At 40.9% G+C, this 24,054-nt stretch overlaps 1 protein-coding gene and 1 long non-coding RNA gene across 4 annotated transcripts in view; one reads left to right on the top strand and one right to left on the bottom strand.

Moving 5' to 3' along the window:
• The window catches only part of LOC144590124 (uncharacterized), a 156,293-nt gene extending 133,032 nt beyond the window's left edge, over positions 1 to 23,261 (top strand). Inside the window, exons 3-6 of one of the 3 annotated variants that reach the window (XR_013546181.1) lie at positions 1,030 to 1,088; positions 2,259 to 2,350; positions 20,604 to 20,702; positions 23,190 to 23,261. This is a non-coding gene — a long non-coding RNA (uncharacterized LOC144590124). Of the gene's footprint in view, positions 1 to 1,029; positions 1,089 to 2,258; positions 2,430 to 20,603; positions 20,703 to 23,189 lie in introns of those variants that run through there. The other 2 variants (XR_013546180.1, XR_013546182.1) reach the window with 2 other exon arrangements.
• The window catches only part of LOC144590125 (uncharacterized), a 48,800-nt gene continuing 34,367 nt past the window's right edge, over positions 9,622 to 24,054 (bottom strand). Inside the window, exons 11-14 of the mRNA XM_078394981.1 lie at positions 20,526 to 20,695; positions 13,476 to 13,552; positions 13,331 to 13,380; positions 9,622 to 9,715 (exon numbers count right to left, since the gene is read on the bottom strand). Coding sequence (XP_078251107.1) covers positions 9,622 to 9,715; positions 13,331 to 13,380; positions 13,476 to 13,552; positions 20,526 to 20,695 — 391 coding nt within the window. The remainder of the gene's footprint in view (positions 9,716 to 13,330; positions 13,381 to 13,475; positions 13,553 to 20,525; positions 20,696 to 24,054) is intronic.

Genomic DNA, 24,054 nt, shown 5'->3' on the forward strand with positions numbered 1-24,054 from the left:
CCATGATCACATTGAATGGCGGTGCTGGCTCGAGGGGCCGAATGGCTTCCTCCTGCACCTATTGTCTATTGTAGCTGTTGTGTCATCTTTTAAAATGTATTATCCTTTAATTGGTCATAAAGGTCCCTGGTGCAATCATATGAAGCACAAAATCTGCATTCAAGTTAGAAAAATTACAAACATTCTCTTACTTCATATATTGGAAATAATAAATAATAACTCTTACTTTCACAATGTTTATTTTCCCAAAATAAGCGGCTGTATGTAACAAAGTGCTTCCATTAATGCACCTACGCAAAATGGAGAATTTACAATTAGTTTCTAACTACAATTTTTACTAAATTATTTAATACTAAAATTGGAGCCATCAAGGTCACTTACAGCAACTTAAACCAACAGGTAAAGTGCACACAAACTAAATTCTGACATCTATAGATAACAGCCCAAACAGAGAAAAATTTAAAAGCCTCAATCAGCAATTTACTGAAAACATGCTGCAAATACTCAGTGGGTCAGGTAGCCTCAGTAGAGAAAGAAACAGAATAAATATTTTAGGTGGATGTTTGGATTCTGCCGCAAAATGTCACAAAATGCACAAATGAACAAACGTGGAATAAACTCTACCTGCTTGTTGGACTGCTCAGGAAGTTCATGTTGTGTACGAGATTGTGTACCACATTGTGAAGGGCATCTGTGTCCCCTTGCATAATGAGAGGGATTGCTGATAACCAGTATGCATGGTAACCTGAGTAATGATAAAAGCAAGCTCAGAAGAATTTTAAAAGATAGAGGCCAAAATATTCATTTCCAGAGCATGCAATTTTTTGTCAATGCAGAAGCTAAATTGGTTCCAAAATGTTCACACATTTGTACCAGAGTAGGGACGTGAACACTTACAAAGCTAATACCACCTACCAGATGCATACAAAGTTGGCAGGTGGTCAAATTAAACAATGACCATGTTGGTTTGATGCCAGCATTATTACATTCCAACTATTGTTTTTTTCCTTTCCTTTCCTTTCCTACTAGGCTGCAGTAAGGAGGACCCATGGGCAACATTCATTGAAAAGATCTGTAACTACTTTCAGGTTGGTTCACGTGAAGCTCAGGTGTTCACAAGAAGTACGTTTTTATTCCACAATTAAGGCCTCGCTCTGCAGACATATCACTTATGACTCTGCTGCTTATTTGCAAAACCCGTTCACTCATCACCTTATGCTCATGGCCTACATTGGCTTGTGCTTAAGCAATGGCACAATTTATAACTTGTTGTCCAAGCTTTCAATTCTCTCCAACGCTTTGCTCATTCCTATCTCTATAATCATTTCAAGGGACAAACCTTTGAGATATCTGATCTCTTCCAACTTCAGCTTCGAGAGAATCCCAAAGTGCAATTTTTTTACCATTAGAGGCCATGTCTTTAGTTTTAGCAGCTAACAAACTCTCAATCAACTGAAAACACATTTAGTGGCAGTACTGATCTACTTGGGCCATTTTAAAGATCATCAACCACTGTCACGCTAATTGCTGATTTATATCTTCCGGCTGTTTCCAGAAATATTTGGTACTTTATTTTATTCTTTCAAGGTACTGAAGTCCATGGGGTCCAGTGTGCCAGATGCTGAAGTATTTTGGCTTCATTTCAAATCTTCTGCACAAATCACACATCCTGCTGTGGTGTAGCAGTTGGAATTCATTTTGGTTACATGAGAATGTGCCGAGCAGAGCAGAGCAGGACAAACTGCTGGAAAGGGGAAGAGGATGTGGGCAGAAAGGTTCTTGGCAGTTGCCAGATTTGCCCAGGGAATTCAGGAAACAACTCTCCGACATGAAACTTCGGAAAGAGCAGTATTTGAGATTTTTGCTAAATTCTATCACCAGCTGTAACCCCAACTATAACCAAATTTATAACTGTTTTATAAATTTTATTTTTACTTACTATCGTGCCCATTAATTTGTGCAAACTACTAAAATCAAGGACCAAATATTAAATACACACTAACTCAAGCTTGCATGATCAATAATGAGTATTACCTGTGAAGTGGAGTTTTATTTTCTAATAACGTTTCAGGGCGATCAACATATGTTTCATCTTCCATATTTCTACTGAAAGTCAGCCATATTGCAATAAATGTAGCTATATCTCACACTACATGAGACCAGTAGTCAAATAGATAATAATCAATGGGACATATTTTTAAATACTCTTAGAACTCCTGTGAAACTATTAATGGTACACGTGTTTTCTGTTTTTGAAGTTTTGAACCAAGTGAAAGAAGCCAACACAAGCACCAGCGACAAGATTGTTGATGACTGTTTCCATAACTTCTCTGAGGATTGGCAGGTTGGGGTGAGAGAACGGTAATTGACTGGAGTTAGTTTTGTCCCACTTTTGTACCATGGTCTTTCATTGAGCTGCTAAACAATAAAGCTAACAAACATTGACATTGTCTACCTTGGATACATTTTTCAGATGAAAAGAAAGACAGTTCAAAGGTTGCTCTGAATTTACAAGTAATTCATCATCGATAGCTTTTGACTATGTTGGCTATTTTGACTATGCATTTCCTCCCTTTCCATAACATATTTTCTAGACTTACATATCAAGATTAGGCTTACTACGTGCAAGAAAAAGCACCAATATTTTAAGACTATATAGTATGTCATCTTACTCAGCAAGAAGTGTTTGAATTCTTCACTTCGAATGTCATCAAAAGCAGTGCGATTTTTCACGTTCTTTACATGTACATCACAACCCCATTCAATTAAAAGCTGTAATGTGAAGTCACAAAATAATCACATTTGTTCCTGAAATTTAATGGCATGCAATATATTAAATACAACTGGAAAATAAATTGCCTATGCAAGTCACATTTATGCATTTTGTAATGGCTTCATTATATGCATGAGTAACAAATAAGGCTTTGTGATATCTTAGCTGCAATAACATAATAAGCATACTCAGGCATCAGTTAAATTGGTGAATCTGTACCCGAAGCCTTTTAATATACCAAGCAATGCAATCTAAATTAATATTGTTATACAATCTTATTATGGTTCTGCGAATAGCCTTTAGAGCATTTATAAAAGACAATGGCCTAGATTTGTGGACAGGAGTGAGGAGCCTAAGCTTACTGCTGTCCTAAGGCCTGAATCCATGTTCACCTCACAGGTCTGAATGAAGTTGACTGATGTTGGCACCATTCAGCGTTGGGGTACTACATTATTAACAAGTTCATTTAAAAAATCGGAAATGTATGGAAAATTTAAGAAAAAAGAAAACACTTTCAAAGGTTCAAATGAGATTAAATGACTAAAACAGCAGTAGTACCATTATTAATTTAATCCCTGAGGTTTCTGTCCATGTAGTGGAGACTCTATCAGCTGGTTTCACCCAGTGCAGGTTGTTGGAGTGAATTCTCCAAGAGTGAATTCTCCAAGATAAGTGCTCAGAAACCTTGCACTCTGCTGCTGAATTTCAGGAGTCTAATGGCTGAGTGAAGTCTTGAAAAAAGTTGTCAGAAAATTAAGAGCTGCCACAATCACGCATGTATGCAAGCAAATCCATAACTTGTTGTCAATAATGGAGTGAAATGCACAAAGTTGTGCAAAGAAACTATTGGAATTTCCACATAAAATCCGTTCCTAAAATTGATTATTAGTCAAAATCTTCACATTTAAAAGCTCATTACATAGGTCTGCAGTATTGCATTTCTGTCAGTGGATATAGTCAATGACTATGACAAATAAATGGGAGAATTGTGTTATAAACCCAAAACGGCAGTGAAGGAATGTAAATTAATCAAATAAAATGTGTTGCAAGCAGGCCTCTCACCAAGCTGTTACAGGCCACACACTATCCTACAATCTATCTGGGAAGGTAAAGGAAAAAACTGTATTGTAGTGTGGAATTATTCTGCAAACCTCCAAATAACAGCAAAAAAGATAAAATAAGCATGTGATAGGAGCAGAATTGGGCCATTCGGCCCACCAAGTCTACTCCGCCATTCTATCATGGCTGATCTATCTCTCCCTCCTAACCCTGGTCATTACAGCCAAGATAAATGGTTCACTGAGCCGAACAGCTGAGGCCTACATGAAAAAAATAACACCAAATAAACACAGAACACAGGGTTGGTCAGTAAGGAGAACATGGGTTTGGTGGTCAATCAGGAATTGATTACATGGCTATTCACCCACATCAGTGGAGAAAGCGGACAACAAGCAAAAGATGTGAACAATGGAACTGCAAGTGTAGGAGAAGCCAATCTTATAGTCAAATGTAAGAAATTATAGAGAGGTTAAAGGAACAGCAGATGCTCGAATCTTGAGCAAAATAAAAAGTGCTGGAGAAACTCAATGGGTCAGGCAGCATCCGTGGAGGGAACTGACAGGTGACGTTTTGGGTCGGGACACTTTTTCAGAGATTATCATATCATATCATATCATATATATACAGCCGGAAACAGGCCTTTTCGGCCCTCCAAGTCCGTGCCGTCCAGCGATCCCCGTACATTAACACTATCCTACACCCACTAGGGACAATTTTTTTAAAACATTTACCCAGCCAATTAACCTACATACCTGTACGTCTTTGGAGTGTGGGAGGAAACCGAAGATCTCGGAGAAAACCCACGCAGGTCATGGGGAGAACGTACAAACTCCTTACAGTGCAGCACCCGTAGTCAGGATCGAACCTGAGTCTCCGGCGCTGCATTCACTGTAAAGCAGCAACTCTACCGCTGCGCTACCGTGCCGCCCTGATGGGTTTATGATGGGTTTAGATAAAGGAATATTCTTCCACAGCAACTCTCACGCAAGTGGGGGATCTGTGAGTGGAATATTTTATATGATTTAAAAGTAGAAAGTAGTCAGGGCACCGTTATAGGAAATATGTTGTCAAGCTGGAAAGGTTGAGTAGGCTAGGACATAGGTTTAAGGTGAACTGGAAAAGATTTAATAGGAATCTGAGGGGTAACATTTTCACACAAAGGTTGTATGGAACAAGCTGCCAGAGGGGGTGGTTGAGGCAGGGACTATCCCAACATTTAAGGAACAGTTAGACTGGTACAAGAATAGGATAATTTTGGAGGGATATGGACCAAATGTTGGCAGGTGGGACTAGTGTAGCTGGGACATGTTGTACGGGCATGTTGGGCTGAAGGCCTGTTTACACACTGTATCGCTCTATGACACTATAACTCTAGAATAGTGACTTGTAAGAGGATGAATGGTACTTGTAGAATTAATTCATTCTGAATTAATTCGTTGGTTAAAGGGTCCGAGTCATTTGTTGTAAATCACAAAGTTTAAATTCTTTAAGAGTCAGAAGGGGAGGGGAGGGGGTGGGGGGGATGTTGCTGGAGTATCCACAGAAAGCAAGGCAAATCAAATAGTTATCACAATGAAAACAATTACATCAACAATTCTTTGAAGCAACACTTATTTACCAATACTCTGATGTGTGGTGTAGAGTTTGTGTTCCACCAGCTATAGATTTTATTACAGTCTTGATCCAAAGACAGAGAAATTGACTCTATTCCAGAGTTGAGACGAGACTACTCTTGACATCAGTGTCACAACTGATGAAGTGTGGAAGTAAGGAATTGCACAGTGTAATTGAAGTAAATTGAAATCAGTTTGTAAATGTAATTTAACTGGACCCATACCTATTAGAAAGGAAATTTGCTATGATTGTTGGATGTCAGCATCTCATCCCCAAATCTCTCCTGCCAGAGGAGGTAGTTGAGGCAGGGATGAGTTCCACGTTTAAAAAACAATTAGATAGAATAAGAATAAGACACAATAAGAAACAATCACAATCACAATAATACTTTATCACAATAATACTTTATTAGTCAAGTATGTTTTGCAACATACGAGGAACTTCATTTGCCATCCAGTCATAACAATAAAAAGCAACAGGACACACAAAATACATTTTAACATGAACATCCACCACAGTGACTCCTCCACATTTCTCACTGTGATGGAAGACGAAAAAAAGTTCAATCTCTCCCTTCTTTGTCCTCCAGCGGTCGGGGGCCTCTAACCTTCCGTTGACGAGATGATCTTGATTCCCGTAGCCGGCGGCGTTTGGGCCTTCCTCGTCGGGGTGATCAAGCTCCTGCATCGGGGGGGGGTCTCAGCTTCCCCACGCCGGCAATCTAATAACTTCCCAAAAACAACAAAAAAAGTTCGAAAACGACAGACTGCCTCAGGCGAGGCAGCCATCGTGTGACGCTCCCTGGTGGAAACATCGATAGGACAGGTTTTGAGGGATATGGGCTAAACGCAGGCAGGTGGAACTGGTGTAGCTGGGACATTGTTGGCCGGTGTGGGCAAGTTGGGCTGAAGGGCCTGTTTCCACGCTGTATCACTCTATGATGAAGAGTCTGCGATGAGTGTCCTGGGCCCAACATTTCTCATCAATTACTTCAGATGATTCAGAAAGTGAAAAACACAGATTTTAAGAATGATTCAACAGTGTTCAGTTCCATTCACAGCTCTACAGAATATTAAGTTGTCCATATCAGAGGCGGCATGGTAGTGCAGCGGTAGAGTTGCTGTCTTACAGCGCTTACAGTGCCAGAGACCCGGGTTCGATCCAGACTACGGCTGCTGTCTGTATGGAGTTTGTATGTTCTCCCCATGACCGCGTGGGTTTTCTTCGAGATCTTCGGTTTCCTCCCAGTCCAGTCTCCCAGCGAACAGGTTTGTAGGTTAATTGGCCTGGTAAAAATGTAAATTGTCCTAGTGTGTGTAGGACAGTGTTCATGTGTGGGGATCACTGGTCGGTGATGACTCGGTGGGCCGAAGAGCCTGTTTCCGTGCTGTATCTCTAAACTAAACTAAATATCCACATTCTGTAAGACTTGTGCAGATTTTATCTGTACCACAGAAATAGCTGCCCTCTATCACCCCTAGAAAAAGAGTCCAAACACATGCCCTTGCCATTCAATGGTCTTACAATAACCCAGTCTCACACAGTCAATATCCCAGGCGGGGTCGGCATTGCCTGTAAACTGAACTGACCTCATTGTGTAAAGTCTGTGAATCAGAGAAAAAGTCCAGAGGATGAGTATTGTGAGGAGCATGATTCACTCTCTGATTCTGCAAAAGGCTTTAACCATCTCCATGGTGCAAGTCAGGTGTGGTACATTTCAGCGTAGTTCCAGCAACACTCATGAAGATCAGAGAACACAAAGCAGCCTGCATCTTATTGCAGGTCAAAATTGTGGAAGTCCTTCATTAAGAGCACAGTGGGATAGCTTTACCAGATGGACTGCAGCAGTTCAAAAACAGCAGCTTCTCAAGGTTAATGAGGAATAGGTATAAAAAGCTACATCCCATGGAAAAATAAATAAATATGTTCATTCAGATGATATGTTAGGGATTTGTATACTTTTATCTCATTATGTAATTTCAAGGCATTTGAATAGAAGAGTCATTTTACTCGCGTTAAATCAGACACCCTCAATATTGGCAAAACATGGAGCAAGTGATGAGAATCCTTCTGTCATCAACGTATGATTTTTGTCAATTATATTTTAAAATTACATGATCTCAATAGCTCTCCCTGGGTTTATTTTCAGTCTGCATTTGATAAATGAATAATTAAAGGGTTCTTTGGATTATGTAAACCAAAACCCCATTTTAAGCAAACCACTGTAAGTCTATCTCATTCCGTGCAGATCAATGTCCTTTGGGCACGATCCTTGCCTTAGAAATATTTCAAAATCTGCCAGGCCATACTCTTGGGCATTAAGTTAATCTATTTCTCAGAACAATCCAGCAGCAATTCCCATTTTTTCCCCAAAAATAAACCTTATGCAGAGGGCAACAAGGGAGATATTTTCAGAGATCATACTTTATGAAGTTTAGAACGGTAAATTTCAATTGATATGACAATACTTTTCTTCAGAGACCTATAAATCTGACACTTGTGACCAAGGGCTGGTCAAATCGATCACTTCCTTAGCATATCGAAATCAATAAAAACAGTTACTACAATTTATAACAGCTCAGAGTGGGAATTATCTTTTTCTCTTTACAAGCAATACTATTTTGTTATAAAAAGAATCCACCTTGCATATTTCACGATGCTGGCCCGCTGCTGCGAAGAAGAATGGGGTTGAGCCCATGGTGTTTTTTGCATCAGGTGACACTCCATTGTCCAATAACTCCTGAACTATGTCCTGTCAACCATCAATGACACAAGAATTAATCTATTGAAGAGACCTTTCAAAGACTGACAATCATTATCCCTCAAAACATCTGAATACAAATTAAATGCTTTTTTTAATAACTGGTTGATGGGTAAACATTTACGTAATGTCAATGCAACTAGATCTTTTAGCAGTTAGTTTGTTCAGGACAATTGCAACAAGGGTGACAAGTAGAACATAAAAAGTCAGAAAATCACAAAAAAAAGAAAATACCAATGTATCCCGCCATATTCCAAGAAACAAGGGCATGATACCACAAATGGCTTGCTACATACAGTAAACCTTCGCAATAACCGACCTCTATATAGGGCATCACAGATAGACATAAAATGCTGGAGTAACTCAGCGGGACTGGCAGCATCTCTGGAGAGAAGGAATGGGTGATGTTTTGGGTAGAGACCCTTCTTCAGACTTCTATATGGGGTATTTCAGTTAGAGCGGACTGAGGCTTTCATTGCACCCACACCCACCCCCCCCCCCTCACTTTTGCCAATTACCCAATGAGCTGGCACAATGTGGTGTGCTTCTGGTCGCGGGAGCGGAGAGAGCGAGCAGCGTGAGGTCAACATGAGTAACGGACGTGCCCCTGGTGCACCGAGTGTGGGGCCAGGAATCTATTGCTCCCTGCCCCGTGAATTCCCACTTGCTTAACCGTTCGGTACCAAGGTACCGAACGAAACTACATAGCAGTCACACAAAAAAGAAAAAGAACACAAGACACATGACCCCAACACAAACATCCATCACAGACTCCAAACACCCCCTCACTGTGATGGAGGCAACAAAACTTCCACTCTCTTCCCCACGCCCACGGACAGACAGCTCGTCCCCGACCGACCCGCACAGTCCCCGCAAGGGGATGGCCCGCGGCCGAGCCGCACCGGGCGTTGAAACATCTCGCGGCCGAGCAGGGCGATGGAAGGCCCCGCGGCCAAGCCGTGCGCAGCTAAGTCCCGCGGCCGAGCCGCGCCGGGCGATGGAAGGCCCCGCGGCCGAGCCGCACCGGGCGATGTTAAGTCCCGCGGCCGAGCCGCACCGGGCGATGGAAGGCCCCGTGGCCAAACCGCACCGGGCACTCCTGGCCTTGGGTTGACCTTTACCCCCCTCACTTGGTTATAGCGGACAATCGGTAATAACAAACCCATACCCTCCCTATGGTCCATTATTGCAAGGGTTTACTGTAATGGCAAAGACAATGTGCCATTGAGTAAAAGTCTTTATGCTGGATAGACACTTACAGCACACACGCAAACATATATTTATGTTTACATACATTTAATGAATAATAGTATTGTTATAGGTGACTAAAAATGAAATCATTAAGTACGAATAGGGCTAAAGTCATCAAATAGAGCCTAAGAAATCTTTTGCTAAAAATATCCGGGTCATTTATTCATTGATCCTGTAAAATAGGGTTTTTCTGCATGACTCGAAGAACTGCCATGAGTCTTTCTTTGCTGACAGACTCATAATTTCTGTTGATGTCTCTGTGGGTGAGCAGAAGAAGGGAAAGGAATGTCAAATCATATTTCAGTGACAGTGAAGTTTGCAGAGCTAACATCAGTGGAGATTGGTTTTGCTAGCATCGTGCATCACAGTTAAATTGCATTAGTTCTGGCATCTCTGCTACAAACAATGGCTACAGTATTAGTTGTGGACGTTGTTAATCAGCGTCTGATGCATCTTCAGTTTTCTAGTAATTAAGTTATACTTTATTCATTCTTCCACTATATGACAGATTGAATTTTGATATAGCACATAGAACATAGAAAGTACAGTACAGGAACAGTCTTTTTAGCTCTTAAAGTCCTTGTCGAATATGAAGTTGTTAATCTCCTCTGCCTGCACGTGATCTATACCCCTCCATTTCCTGCATATCCACGTGCCTATCTAAAAGCCTCTAAACTGCCATTATCGTCTCTGCTTCCGCCATCACCACTGACAACGCATTGCAAGCACCCACCACTCTCTGTGCAAAAAAATGCCCCACACATCTCCTTTAAACTACCCCCCCCCCCACCACCACCAGTCTTTTGCATTTCCATCCTGCGAAAATGTTTCCGACTGTCGACTGTATCTATGCCTCTCGTATGTTTATATACATCTATCAGTCTCACCTCAACCTCCAACGATCCAAAGGAAACAATGCAAGTTTGTCCAAACTCCCCTTGAATCTAGTACCCTGTTATGCACGCAGAATTCTGGGAAACTTAATCTGCACCCTTCCCAAAGCCTCCACATTCTTTCGGTAATGGTGCAACCAGAACTGCACACAATACTGCAAAAGTTTGATAAAGCTGCAACATAACTTTCTGAATCTTATACTCAATACCTCAACTGATGGAGCTAGGCATACCATAAATCTATGCTGCTCTATCTATCATGTTGCCACTTTTAGGGAGCTATGTTAGAGCAAGTAGTGTGTCAGTTTATTTCTTCTTGTGTTGGCCGATTGAACTAAAAGACAAGAGGAATTTGCAGCCAGATTCCTAATAGACTGTATATGTAGGACATTATTTAAAATATTGAAAGATACTTTGAAAGATATTCCTTTGATAATATAAAATGCAGAAGATTTAAAACATGTTATCAATACTTACATACTGACCCCTTCGACATGCCAAGTGCAGACATCCATTGCCAGAGATTGATTCTTTTGAATGGAGAATGTCAAAACATGAATCCTTGAAAAACGGAACCATCTTTCTCACAATCTCGATGTCACCATTTTTCACAGTTTGGAATAAGGTCCTCTGCCAATGAGCAGGATTAGCAGGAAAAACCTCATACAGAAAGCTGTTCATGTAATGATGTATTTTTAGTACTTTTTGTAAGGCCATAACGTTTTTAAAAATTAAGATATTAAATGAGCTCAAATCTCTCACAGTGTGACAACGTGTACAGAAATGATGTATTTCACAGTTCATACATTAACAAGTAACATTTTCATCCATATCTACAGTTTTAGTACTAAATGTTTGTATATTTTTCAGGTGATCTGTTAAAAAAAAATCTAGCTCGGGATTTGCAATATCTTATTGAATAAATATGCTCATTGTATGGCCTATTAGGATCCCAATGCAATATATGGATCTTCAGATATCTTTCGATAAAGACAAGAACCTGATAGATGATCTGCCTGTCCCCAAGGATTTCCAGTAACCCTTGATGATGTTAATTTTTTAATGCAACCTGGATAAAAGCAGAATTCGGTTACACTATCATGTTCCTGCATCAATTTAACTTTTTTTCTCCAGATTAGAATACTTCCTGTTAAATTGACTCCAGTGTGCGGTGCAATCCCTGAGGTCAATCAATGATTTCAGCTCCAAATGGTTAATTTTGATCAATATATTTCCACCTCCTCCTCACCACTCTCCCCCTCAAACCTCCACTCATTCACGTGGCACTGAATGTAAAATGCCACTGAGCAGCGTTCAAAGTAAGTATTATTTTACCTTAACATTGTGATAGGCATTCATGTAAAAAATAAGCTTTGTTAGATACAGTATTAATCCACCACCTGTGAGCAACTCCATTTTACCCAGACTGAAAACGAGTTGTCAAAATAATCTGTGAGTATTTGTTTGTTGAACTAAACACTGTGGTCAGGAAATTAAAAGAACATTTTCTCAGAACTTCTGAAAACATATCTATTAGAGTGTTTATAATAGCCAGTGTAATGTTTGGAGCTTCCTTGAAAGTATGAATGCAAGTGCAATTAACAGACGCTCCCAATAGTACATAAGAAACTTTGGGGACAAGGACAATTTCATTGATAGGACCTGCTCACAGCACACTGATTTTAAGACTAGATTGCAGAAACCTGCTACGCACTGAATGCAACACATATATCATATCATATATATATACAGCCGGAAACACGCCTTTTCGGCCCTCCAAGTCCGTGCCGCCCAGCGATCCCCGCACATTAACACTATCCTACACCCACTAGGGACAATTTTTACATTTACCCAGCCAATTAACCTACATACCTACATATATATGTAAATGCCATGATTATTAAGAACTTGGTGCATGTTGGGATAAAAGTGCCCAAAAATAACAGCTCAGTGGTGTGGAAACATAAGCCCACTCGCTTCAGAAGTGGAGGATATGAGAAGTAGCCCAAAGGGAGTGAAACAAAAACAAAATCAATTAATAATCATTGAACATAGAAAAGATCTGAAATTCCAGTTGACGAAGAAAAGCTGAAAAAACATTAATAAAGTTTCTAGAAAGGTGAGTTATTACAGATAAATTGCGGAGAGTAAAGAAGATTACCAGTAAATAAAATATTATGTAACAAAATAAGAATGTAAGACTAAGATATCCAGACCACCCCAAAATTACCTCGGCTGTTTCTTAGAATTATCCTGTAGCTTGAATGAGAAACAAACAGAGAGATCAACCAGAAGCATTTACACATCTCCATGTATTGAACAAAGCCTCCACCATTTGACCATGGAATGCTGGTGTCCACAAATTTTAGGACTGAATACATAGGCCTCAAAGAACATGGAAATTATTTTAAAGGATAACATAGCACTGGAATTTCCCAGGAAACAATTTGTCTCCAAGAATGGAAGGCATGATGAATTTTATCATGGATGAACAAAATGGACTGAATAACCTTCTGATTGTCTTTCCCTGGTAACCTTGGTGTGGTCTCTCGACGGTGAAGTGAACCTTTAACGACTGAGCGCACCACATAGTATGAATTATAATACATTGTTGTATCAAGCACTATGCTCATTTACAGTTTATTGTCTTCAAGGAAGGATGATAGGTTAACAGCTTTACTCCTGCGGTTTATTTTTGCAAGCAGCAACACCACAGAACCTTTAGACATCAGCATGTCACAGCAGGCATGTGCGTGTCATGTCAAGCCAATAAAATATAAACAGAGTGTGATAAGACAGATTGAAAATTGTCATGGAAGAGTTGAAAGGCCTTGGAGATGATCCCAAAGGGAAAGCCAGAGGAGGTAACGTTGTGAAATCAACAGCTCCAGGAATCTCAGCAGAGGAACACCAGGGACTACCTCTTGCACCACTATGGACATTGTCCTTTGTTTGACAAAATATTGCTAAAATACTTACCGCATGTTCATCTTCAGTTTCTTATTTCTTGTTTTACTCTCAAAAAATAACTATCAACAAAACAATATTAAGTTAAAATCATGATAGTACAACAAAACTATCGCACAACAATAAATTGTGGAGTCCAGCTCAATACCATACTCACGTTATAGTCTGGATAAGCATTTGGGTCAATCTCTATCACTCCACTTAATGGAAGTTTCAAAATCTTCCGCACAGATGCTGAGACCAAAAACATATTGAAAATTAGCCACTGTATTTTTTAATAATTACAGAATTTATGCACAAGTTCAAAAGTTTAAAAATACTTTCTAAATTATTAAAAGATAATAATAAATAGTGTAAAAATAAAAGACGTCATGACAACTTTACCCTATGCCCATGCCTTTTTGCGCTAACTTTTGGACCTCCTCTGTTGTTAAGAATGTAAACTGACAATAAGGGTACAGTACCTGGGTGAATGATAGGAGTACCAAGTGCTTCTCCTCAGCTCAAAGATTTCAAGGATAAGAGATGGGGAAAAGACTGAGAAATGGATGGATCAGACTGTGAATTTAAATGTCAGGAGCAGACGGAAAGCTAAAGAGCAGGAAAGTTTGCATTAGGATTGGCTTGGAAAGGCTGGATGTGGAGATGATGTTTCCACTAGAGGGAGAGTCCGGGACTAAAGGTCATACCCACAGAATTAAGGGAAGTTCCTTTAGGAAGGAGAAGTGAATGCATTTCTGTGGTGAATCTGTGGTGAATCTTGGTGAATCTGTGGAATTATTTGCCACTGAAGGCTACGGAAGCCAAATCAATGGATATTTTTAAAGCAGAGATAGATTGATTCTTGATTCGTATGGGCGTCAGCGGTTATGGGGAGAAGGCAGGAGAATAGGGTTTGGGGGAGAGATAGATTAGTCATGATTGAATGGTGGAGTAGACTTGATGGGCCGAATAGCCTAATTCTGCTCTGATCACTTATGACCTTATAATTTCATGGAAAGAGAGAATCAAAAGGGGCAGATTTTAAAAATATAAATCTCTAACAATTGACTGTCCAAAGGTATGAAATTTCACACTTCTAATTATTTTAATTGATAGGCAGTCATTTACTGTTATGAGGCAAAATAATCCATGCCAATTAATCACTGTGCAAAAGACAAAAAAATTAATAGACAATAGACAATAGTAGGCCATTCGGCCCTTTGAACCAGCACCACCATTCAATGTGATCATGGCTGATCATTCACAATCAGTACCCCGTTCCTGCCTTCTCCCCATACCCTGACTCCGCTATCATTAAGAGCTCTATCTAGCTCTCTCTTGAAGGCATCCAGAGAATTGGCCTCCACTGCCTTCTGAGGCAGAGAATTCCACAGATTTACAACTCTCTGACTGAAAACGTTTTTCCTCATCTCCGTTCTAAATGTCCTACTCCTTATTCATAAACTGTGGCCCCTGGTTCTGGACTCCCCCAACATTGGGAACATGTTTCCTGCCTCTAGCGTGTCCAATCCCTTAATAATCAAATATGTTTCAATAAGATCCCCTCTCATCCTTCGAAATTCCAGTGTTTACAAGCCCACGGGAATTAACCTAGTGAACCTACGCTGCACGCCCTCAATAGCAAAAATATCCTTCCTCAAATTTGAAGACCAAAACTACAAACAGTACTCCAGGTGTGGTCTCACTAGGGTCCTGGACAACTGCACAAGGACCTCTTTGCTCCCATACTCAACTCCTCTTGTCATAAAGGCCAACATGCCATTAACTTTCTTCACTGTCTGCTGTACCTGCATGCTAACTTTATGTGACTGATGAACAAGGACACCCAGATCTCTTTGTATTTCCCCATTTCCTAACTTGACACGATTCAGATAATAATCTGCCTTCCTGTTCTTACCACCAAAGTGGATAACCTCACATTTCTCCACATTAAACTGCATTTGCCATGCATTTGCCCACTCACACAACCTATCCAAGTCACCCTGCATCCTCATAGCATCTTCCTCACAGTTCACACTGCCACCCAGCTTTGTGTCATCCGCAAATTTGCTAATGTTACTTTTAATCCCTTCATCTAAGTCATTAATGTATGTTGTAAATAGCTGCAGTCCCAGCACCAAGCCTTGCGGTATCCCACTAGTCACTGCCTGCCATTCTGAAATGGACAATTAAATGGTAAATGCATCAACAATGAAAAGCAAGGAGAAATTGAAGACAAAGCACTATTTATGTGAAGCTAACAGTGCAGTTTTTAAAGCTATCCTAGAAAATGCGGCAATTTCCAATCACAGTTTATTTCCTCCTCACCAATGGTTCTTCAATTTGCATTATTTATAATAGTGTCCTTTTCAGAGGTTATTATTTTCCCAATAACCTCAATCAATGACAAAATAGATCTGATACCAGCTAAACCCTTAGCACTCATTTCCCTTCAACCTCTACCAATCGAAGTTAAATATTTTATCGCATCTCCTTCTAGAGTTTTTTGCACACTTTCCTCCTGGAAATGCTCTCGCAATTATATCCTCATAGCCGTGGCAAAGCACAGCACAGAAACACTTCCTTCGACCCATAATGTTCATGTTGACCTTCCTGCCCATCGAAAACTACTGCCATTTGCACACATTAAAACCACATCCTCCAATGCATTGTCTATTTAAATGACCCGTCTAAATGTCTCTTAAATGTAGAACATAGAATTATTTCTGATTTCACCAACAGATCAGGGAGCAAGTTCCAGATATCAACAACTCTCTGCATAAAGAAATATCTTCTCAAATCCCCTTTCAAACCCTTTTTCTCTGCTAAACCGATGCCCTATTGTAGTTGATACCCTTACCATGGGAAAGAAAATTGACTACCCTATTATCATCACTTATCTTACACATCGATCAGCCAAAACATTATGACCTGATGAGCTAAAACATTATGACCACCTGCCTAATATGCTTTTGGTCCTTCGTGTGCAGCCCCTGATGCTGCAGGTTTGGATACATTGTGTATTGTGACACATTCCTCCCGTGACCACTATTAAACTTTTCTGTGACTTGTACCACAGTCGACCTTCTGTCAGTTCGGACTAGACCGGATAGCCTTTGTTGCCCTCGCGCATCGATGAGCCTTAGGCGGACAATATCCTGTCGCCGGTTTGTGGTTTGTCTCTCCTCGGACCACTGTCGGTAGGTACTCACCACTGCTGACCGGGAGCACCCCACAAGCCTTGCCGTTTCAGAGATGCTCTGACCCAGTCGTCTGGCCATAACAATTTGGCTCTTGTCAAAGTCGCTCAGGTCTTTACTCCAGTCCATTTCTCCTGCATCCAACACGTCAACTTCAAGAACTGACTTTTCACTTGCGGTCTAATATGTTCCACCCCTTGACAGGTGCCATTGTAACAAGATAATCATTGTTATTCACTTGGCCTGTCAGTGGTCATGATGTTTTGGCTGAACAGTGTGTATCTTTATCAGTCTCATTGGCTCCAAGAAAAATATTTACTGCCTACCCAATCTCACCTCATTGTTAAAATCGCCCGATCTATGAAGGAAGGAATGCCAAATGCCTTCTGCACTTTCAGACAATATAGACGAACGTAGAGTCTCTCTGTTAATCAACATTCCTTCATGCACTACCATTTACTGTATATTTCCTAGCTGTATCTCATTACCCAAAATGTATCACCTTACACTTGTCAGAATTAAATTCCATCTGCCAATTTTTTAATGAAGTTTCCATCTGATGTATATCCTGCTGTAGCCTAGACACCCCTCCTCCACACCACCACTAATTTTTGTGTCATCTCTAAACTTACGGATCGCATCTCTTACATTCACATCAAAATTGCTATTACATATCATGAACAGCAAAGGTCCTTGGCCCAATATACTGCATGCTGTACATTACTAGTCATAGGTTTCCCATCAGAAAAACATCCTTGAACCACTCTCCTCTGCCTTCTATCACCAAGTGAATTTTGGATCCAGTTGGTTAGCACGCCTTTAGATCCCATGTGCCTTAACTTTCTGGACTAGCCTTCCAGTTAGGATCTTCTCAAATGCCTTGCTGAAGTACGTATAGCCAGCATCTATTGCCCTGCCTTCATTAATCTCCTGTGTTACCTCAAAAAACTCCATCAAATTAGTGAGGCGGGATTTCTCCATCACAAAGTCTTACTGCCTATTCGTAATCAATTCCTTACATTAGGAATTGTACATAAGTCCAGTACCTCCGAACTTTCTCCAATAATTTCCCAACCAATTATATAAAAATCACCAGCCTATAATTACCTTGCTATCCCTGCTGCCCTTCTTGTATAAAGGTGTAGCATTAACTATCCTCTAATCATCCGGAATCTCACCCGTGTCTAACAAAGGTGCAAAAACCGTGATCAGAGCCTCAGCAATCTTCTGCTTTCCCTCCCACAGCATCTTGGGATAGCATCTGGCCCCACACAAGTTGGATTTGAACTCTGTGCAGGATCGGATGGCCAAACATGCACTCACGCCATGCAAAGTGGTGTGAATGGTGAGGCAAAGCCCTGTGTGACTGGTAAAAGTATCAATGGAGAGCTTCTTGACCTTGGAATGCTTCCTAGCTTAGTGTAGGGAATATGAATATTATGTGATTCTGTTGGTGGGATCATGGTCAGCCATATGGGAAAGAAAGAAAGGGTGCAATACTCAATGGAAAAGACATAAGGATAACATTTCTTATTCTGCATTCCTGCTTTGGGACTTTGCTCTAGATTCACTCATTGATACCACATCTGAAGAGAGTGAGCAGATATAAATATTTAATTTTCAAAGTTTAAGATGAAGAAGACTACAACTGAAACTGCCAGAAGATATTTTCCTCAAAGGTATCGTACAATGTGACTGTTTAGGAGTGACTTATGGAGGGCAATAGCTTTGTGGTTACGTTACTAGATGGATAGCTAGAGTTCTGGACCATTGATTCAGAATCATGTTTGAATCCCACAACAAAATATCGAGTTATTTAAATTCAAGTTTGTAAATAACTCTGGAAGTTTAAAAAAATAGTCCCAGTAATAGTAGCCATGAAACCAATGGATGACCATTAATAAAAAGTGTCTGCCTCAAAAATGTCCTGCTGTGACCAGCAAAGGAGATGAGGGCATGTTGGTGTGCTGCAGATGCACCTTCAGAAGGCCTTTCTTAAGTGCCCTACAAAGGTTTATTGCAGGTAACTCGAGCGCACTTTCTTGTGGATGAAATATTGGCATAGAATAAAGATTGTTAAAGGGTAGAGAATAGTGAGCACAAAAATAACAGTAAGCAATTAGGAAAAACAAATGGGATGTTAGCTTTAGTTGCAGGAGGATTTGCGTAGTAGAGTAGCGATGCCTTGCTCCAATAATTGAGTGTTCTGGTATAATCTCATCCTAAGATAGGATTTAGTATCCCTGTGTAAGGAAGAGTATCTTTGCAATTGGGGAAGTGTCACAAATGTCCACCAGATTGATTCCTACATTGGTGCATTTGTCTCTCTCTCTCCCTTCCTGTTTACCATCTACACCTTGGACCAGTTATAACTCCTTCTCCTGCCACCTGCAGAAGTTTTCAGATGACTCTGCAATTGTGGGCTGCATCAGTGCGGGGAGGGAAGCTGAATACAGAGGTGTAGTCAACAACTTTATTGAGTGGTGTGGGCTGAATCACCTGCAGCTCAACACCGACAAGACTAAGGAGTTGGTGGTGGACTTTAGGAGGAAAGGAATACCCCTGTCCCCTGTCTCCATCAATGGTGTGGATGTGCAGTTTACCAGGGAGTACAAATACCTGGGAGTGTACCTGGGCGGTAACAGAACTGGTCTAGGAATGCTGGTGCCCTGCAGAAGAAGTGACAGAGTCGGCTGTACTTTTTCGAAGGCTCTACTCCTTCAACGTCTGCAGTAAGATGCTGCAGATGTTCCACGAATCGGTGGTAACCAGTGCCAAGTTCTTCGCTGTCCTTGTGCTGAGGCAGCAGGGCGATGGTCACAGACGCCAATAGGATTAACAAACTCATCAGGAAGGCTGGCTCTGTCCTGGGGGTGGAGTTGGATTCATGGGAGGTGGGCTTGGAGGAGAGGATGCTCCACAAACTGCAGAGCATCCTGGACAATACAGCTCACCCCCTCCATGACACACTGGTCAACCTGAGGAGTACCTTCAGCAACAGACTGGCTCCACCAAGATGCAGGACAGAACGCAACAGAAGATCCTTCTTCCCTGTGGCTATCAAACTTTAGAACTCCTCCCCTTCTGTCGTGGAGTAGACTGAGTCTGAGAATGACCACCCCCCCTCCCCTCAATCTTTGCGCATCCCTAAAGCATTACCACTCGTCACTTTATGTTCATGTTTCATATGTTTGTTTGTTTTTATGACTGTTGGCAAATTAATTTCCCTCCAGGGATAAATAAAGTTCTATCATATCGTATCGTATCATATTGTATCGTGTCATGTGAGAAGAGATTAAGCAGACTGGGGCTCTAAAGTTTAGAAGAATGAAAGCTGATCTCATTGAAATATAAAGATTCTTATGGAGCTTGACAGGTGGACACAGGTCTGATGCTTCCCCTGCCTGGAGTGTATACAATCAGGTTCAAAACAAGAGGTGACCTGTATTTGCCAAATAGGAATAAACATTATTCAACTGGAAGTTATTGAAACTTAGGAACTCTCTACTCACAAGGACTGCCAAGTATATGAGTAACTGATCAATAGATTTTAGGATATTAAGGGCATCAAGACGCATGGGTTAGTGCAGCAAAGTGATGCTGAGGAAGCAATGATCTTATAGAATGACAGAGCAGGCACGAGTAGCCAAATGAGAGGCCACTGTTCCACTGTTCAGTCTGAAGAAGGGTCTCGGTCCGAAACGTCATCAGTCTGAAGAAGGGTCTCGACCCGAAACGTCACCCATCCCTTCTCTCCAAGATGCTGCCTGACCTGCTGAGTTACTCCAGCATTTTGTGATACCACTGTTCCACCTGTCTAATCAGAAATGATGGAAAGAAGAGGTGAAGTGCATTTCAGGTTGCAACTGAATTATGTACCATCTAGACACTGGTAAAGTGCTTTTGTCTGAATAAGAGTCAGGAAGATAATTACATTTGTATTCCATGTTATCCTGCAGCTCCTTCAGTGTACAAGTTCCATTTGTCTGCAAACAGTCAGATGTTGAGTTATGAGCATTTCTCACCCTTAGGTTGACAGCCTGAAAAATCTTCGGTAAATTTCTTTGTATTTTTATTCTGAAGAACGAGCTTTCTATTTTCAGGGAAGGTCTCCTTCTCAACTGCGAGGTAGAAGCCATTGGTCTCGGTGAAAGTAATTGCTGACGTCAAGCATAGATCGTTCATAGACATATTTCTGGAAGGTAAAGAAAACAAATATTTAAAAAGTCAGAGCCACTTTCTCTTCTCCCCTCAACTTCTATCTGCAATATTTCCAGCCTTCTCCACAAAATATGGCTATCTGTGTGATTGAGTAAAAAAAATAATGCATGTCATTCAAGCATCTAGAGAACGTTTCCAGCATAACAATTACAGGCATGGTTTATGAACAGATGTCTCTGAGGTTCTTTCTCTCCTGAGGTGAGAATTTCTAGTCTCTACTAGACCAAGTGGACCCGATGAGCCCAAACCTCTCCTGCATTGGCGTACCGCCCTCTCCTCCCCCCTCCCCCCCACTAACCCCCTCGCCATCCCTCCTCCCCCCCACCATCCCCCTCAACCTCCCTTATCCTCCTTCCACCCCCCCTCCTTCCAACCCTCTCCCTCCCTCCTTCCCTCCCCCCTTCCCTCGGAGATAAATTTAAACTTTAAAAGGTGAATAACTTTAAAAATATAACACCGATTTCAATGAAACTTCTTCCTTTAGCACCAAAGGGACGACGGTGAGTGAGATGGGCCTAAAATTGTCATGCTATCGTGCACGGTTTTGGCTGTAGTTCAGGGACAAACAAACAAACAAACGAGAGGTTTAGATTATGCTCCTTCCTCCAATGATGTGACTGACCACCAAAACCAAAGCCTTCAGAAATTAGCCTCTTTATCAGGTTACCATCAGCCGACATAATTTATACTCTGGAATTAAGCAAGTACAATGAAGAATTCAGAGTTGTCTGATTTTATATGTTCAACAACATTTGTATTTGTATATTTCCTTTACTACAATAAAGATTTTCCATCGTATGTCATGCTATAGAAAGAGAACACAATGTTGAGGCTTTCAGAGGTGAACAAAGGCATGATCCATATTCTGTAGTTGGTTTTGAAAATGCTTTCCTGGGATGGGATGGACAACCAAGGTGAAGAGCTTTGGGAGTTCTTGTTGAAGGCAGGGCTAAGATGTTTGCCACAGAGTGGGAAGTGCACAGTAGCTCAGATTCATGGCACTATGGAGATCATGAGGCCATAAGGAATAGTAGAATTAGGCTTTTCGGCCCATCAAGTCTACTCCACCATTCAATCATGGCTGATCTATCTCTCCCTCCTAATCCCATTCTCCTGCCTTCTCCCCATAACCTCTGACACCTGTACTAATCAAGAATTAGAGAATAAGAGATGGTGACATGGGTCTGTTTTGGGGGTAATGCTATGAAAAGCTTTGTAACTGAGAACAATGATTCAAAACTTGGCCCGGCAAAAAAGAAGGAACTAGTCTGGATGAGTGAGGGTGAGGAGGATGGTTGAATGAGGAATGACTCAAGACCAAGATCTAGTGTGGGTAAAATGCACACTGAAATCTTTGAAATAATTTAGAATTCATGTGGAGAGGAGTGCTGGAGGAATACATTCAAGAGCTCCAGGCATGGAGTAACAAAAGAACAGCAGCAGAGGGATAATATGGAGTGAAGAATGGAGTGAAGAATGCTCCACAAATAAAAATATATTATCTTGGTGGTACTTAAAAAGCTTGGTTCAGAGTCAAATGGAATATAAAGGTTGCATATGACCAGTACACATGAAGAATAGAGTTGGAATAAACACTGGATAAGTGACATGGAAAGCTAACGGCAGAAGTATTGGCTTTAACATCAATTAACTGGTTTAAGTTTTGGCTCATGCAAGATGGTATAAAGACAATGAGCTTAGGAAGAATAGATTGAAGATGTGCAGGCATGCTCTTCAACATTGTGGTAACAGACTAGCATTGTCTTGAAAGATTCTGTGTCCAACAATTTGGCCAGGGTTATGGTTAATTCATGATACTTCTTAGCGTGTGAATGAAATGACATTTATATCACATGGTAAAAGTGAAACGTTAACACCTTTGAAGAAATGGGATGTGGTGGAAATGAGAGGATTGGATTGCGTAGAGAAAGACACTAGATCGTCTAAATTGGTGAATCTAGGTATCTCCATTCTGTATAACATGATAAGATGCATCATTATTACACTAATAAGGTTACTCTCCACTGCATGGTCAAGAGTCAAGAGAGAGTCAAGAGTGTTTTATTGTTGTATGTCCCAGATAGAACAATTAAATTCTTACTTGCTGCAGCACAACTGAATAAGTAAACATAGTACACTGTAAACAATATAATAAACGAGAGGAAAAAAAGAAAAAAAAGGTTCAGTGTGTATTTCTACAGATACTCACAAGTACACACACATACATATATATCTATAAATATATATATATATATATATACATATACACATACACACACACATACGTACACAAAAAAACAATAATAGTGCAATAATAATAATAATAATAATAATAATAAAAGTCTATTGTAGTTCAGAGCTTATTTGAGGTTGTAGTGTTTAATAGCCTGATGACTGTAGGGAAGAAGCTGTTCCTGAACCTGGACGTTAAGAGTTTTCAGGCTCCTGTACCTTCTTCCCAATGGCAGGGGTGAAATGAGTGCGTGGCCAGGATGGTGTGGGTGTCTGATGATGCTGGCTGCCTTTTTGAGGCAGCGACTCCGATAAATCCCTTCGATGGTGGGGAGGGTCAGAGCTGGTGAAGGACTGGGCAGTGGTCACTACTTTTTGCAGTCTTTTTCGCTCCTGGGCGTTCAAGATGCCGAACCAGGCCATGGTGCAACCAGTCAATATGCTCTCTACTGTAGGTGTAGAAGTTCAAGAGAATCCTCTGACATAACGAATCTCCGTAATCGTCTCAGGAAGTAGAGGGGTTAATGTGCTTTATTTATAATTGCATCAGTGTGCTGGGTCCAGGAAAGATCTTCAGAAATATGCACGCCCAGGAATTTGTGGTTTTTGACTCGCATGGTATGATAGATCCCGGTCTAAAAGTGATATCCATGAAACTTTTTGCTTACTCATATCCAACCAACACAACATGATGATATACCAACAAAATTGGTGGCTTTATGGCCATGAGTGAACAATCTTTGTTCAATGAGATGATTATGTGCATATCGGAATGCTGAATTGTCTTGATAGCCCAGCAGTTTCCTGGAGTAGGAACTTAATTTCACAGGCACTGCTGTTGGCACCCTAAGGACATTCTCTGCAGTTGTAATTCATTTCAGCAATTCAGCAAACCAACTTTATCAGAGCTTCTGAGCACCATCACCTTTAATATCAAGAACACGAGAAGCAATGTCATGAGAATTTGACATCTCCAGGACTCAGTGTCCGTGGTGGACACAACCTAGTCCGTCATGAGCACAGACCTCTTCACCATCGAACACACCAACACCAAGTGCTGCCCCAAGAAAGCGGCATCCATCAACAAAATATCCCAGCATC

Source organism: Rhinoraja longicauda, unplaced genomic scaffold, assembly GCF_053455715.1.
Source record: "Rhinoraja longicauda isolate Sanriku21f unplaced genomic scaffold, sRhiLon1.1 Scf000145, whole genome shotgun sequence".
Taxonomy (NCBI): domain Eukaryota; kingdom Metazoa; phylum Chordata; class Chondrichthyes; order Rajiformes; family Arhynchobatidae; genus Rhinoraja; species Rhinoraja longicauda.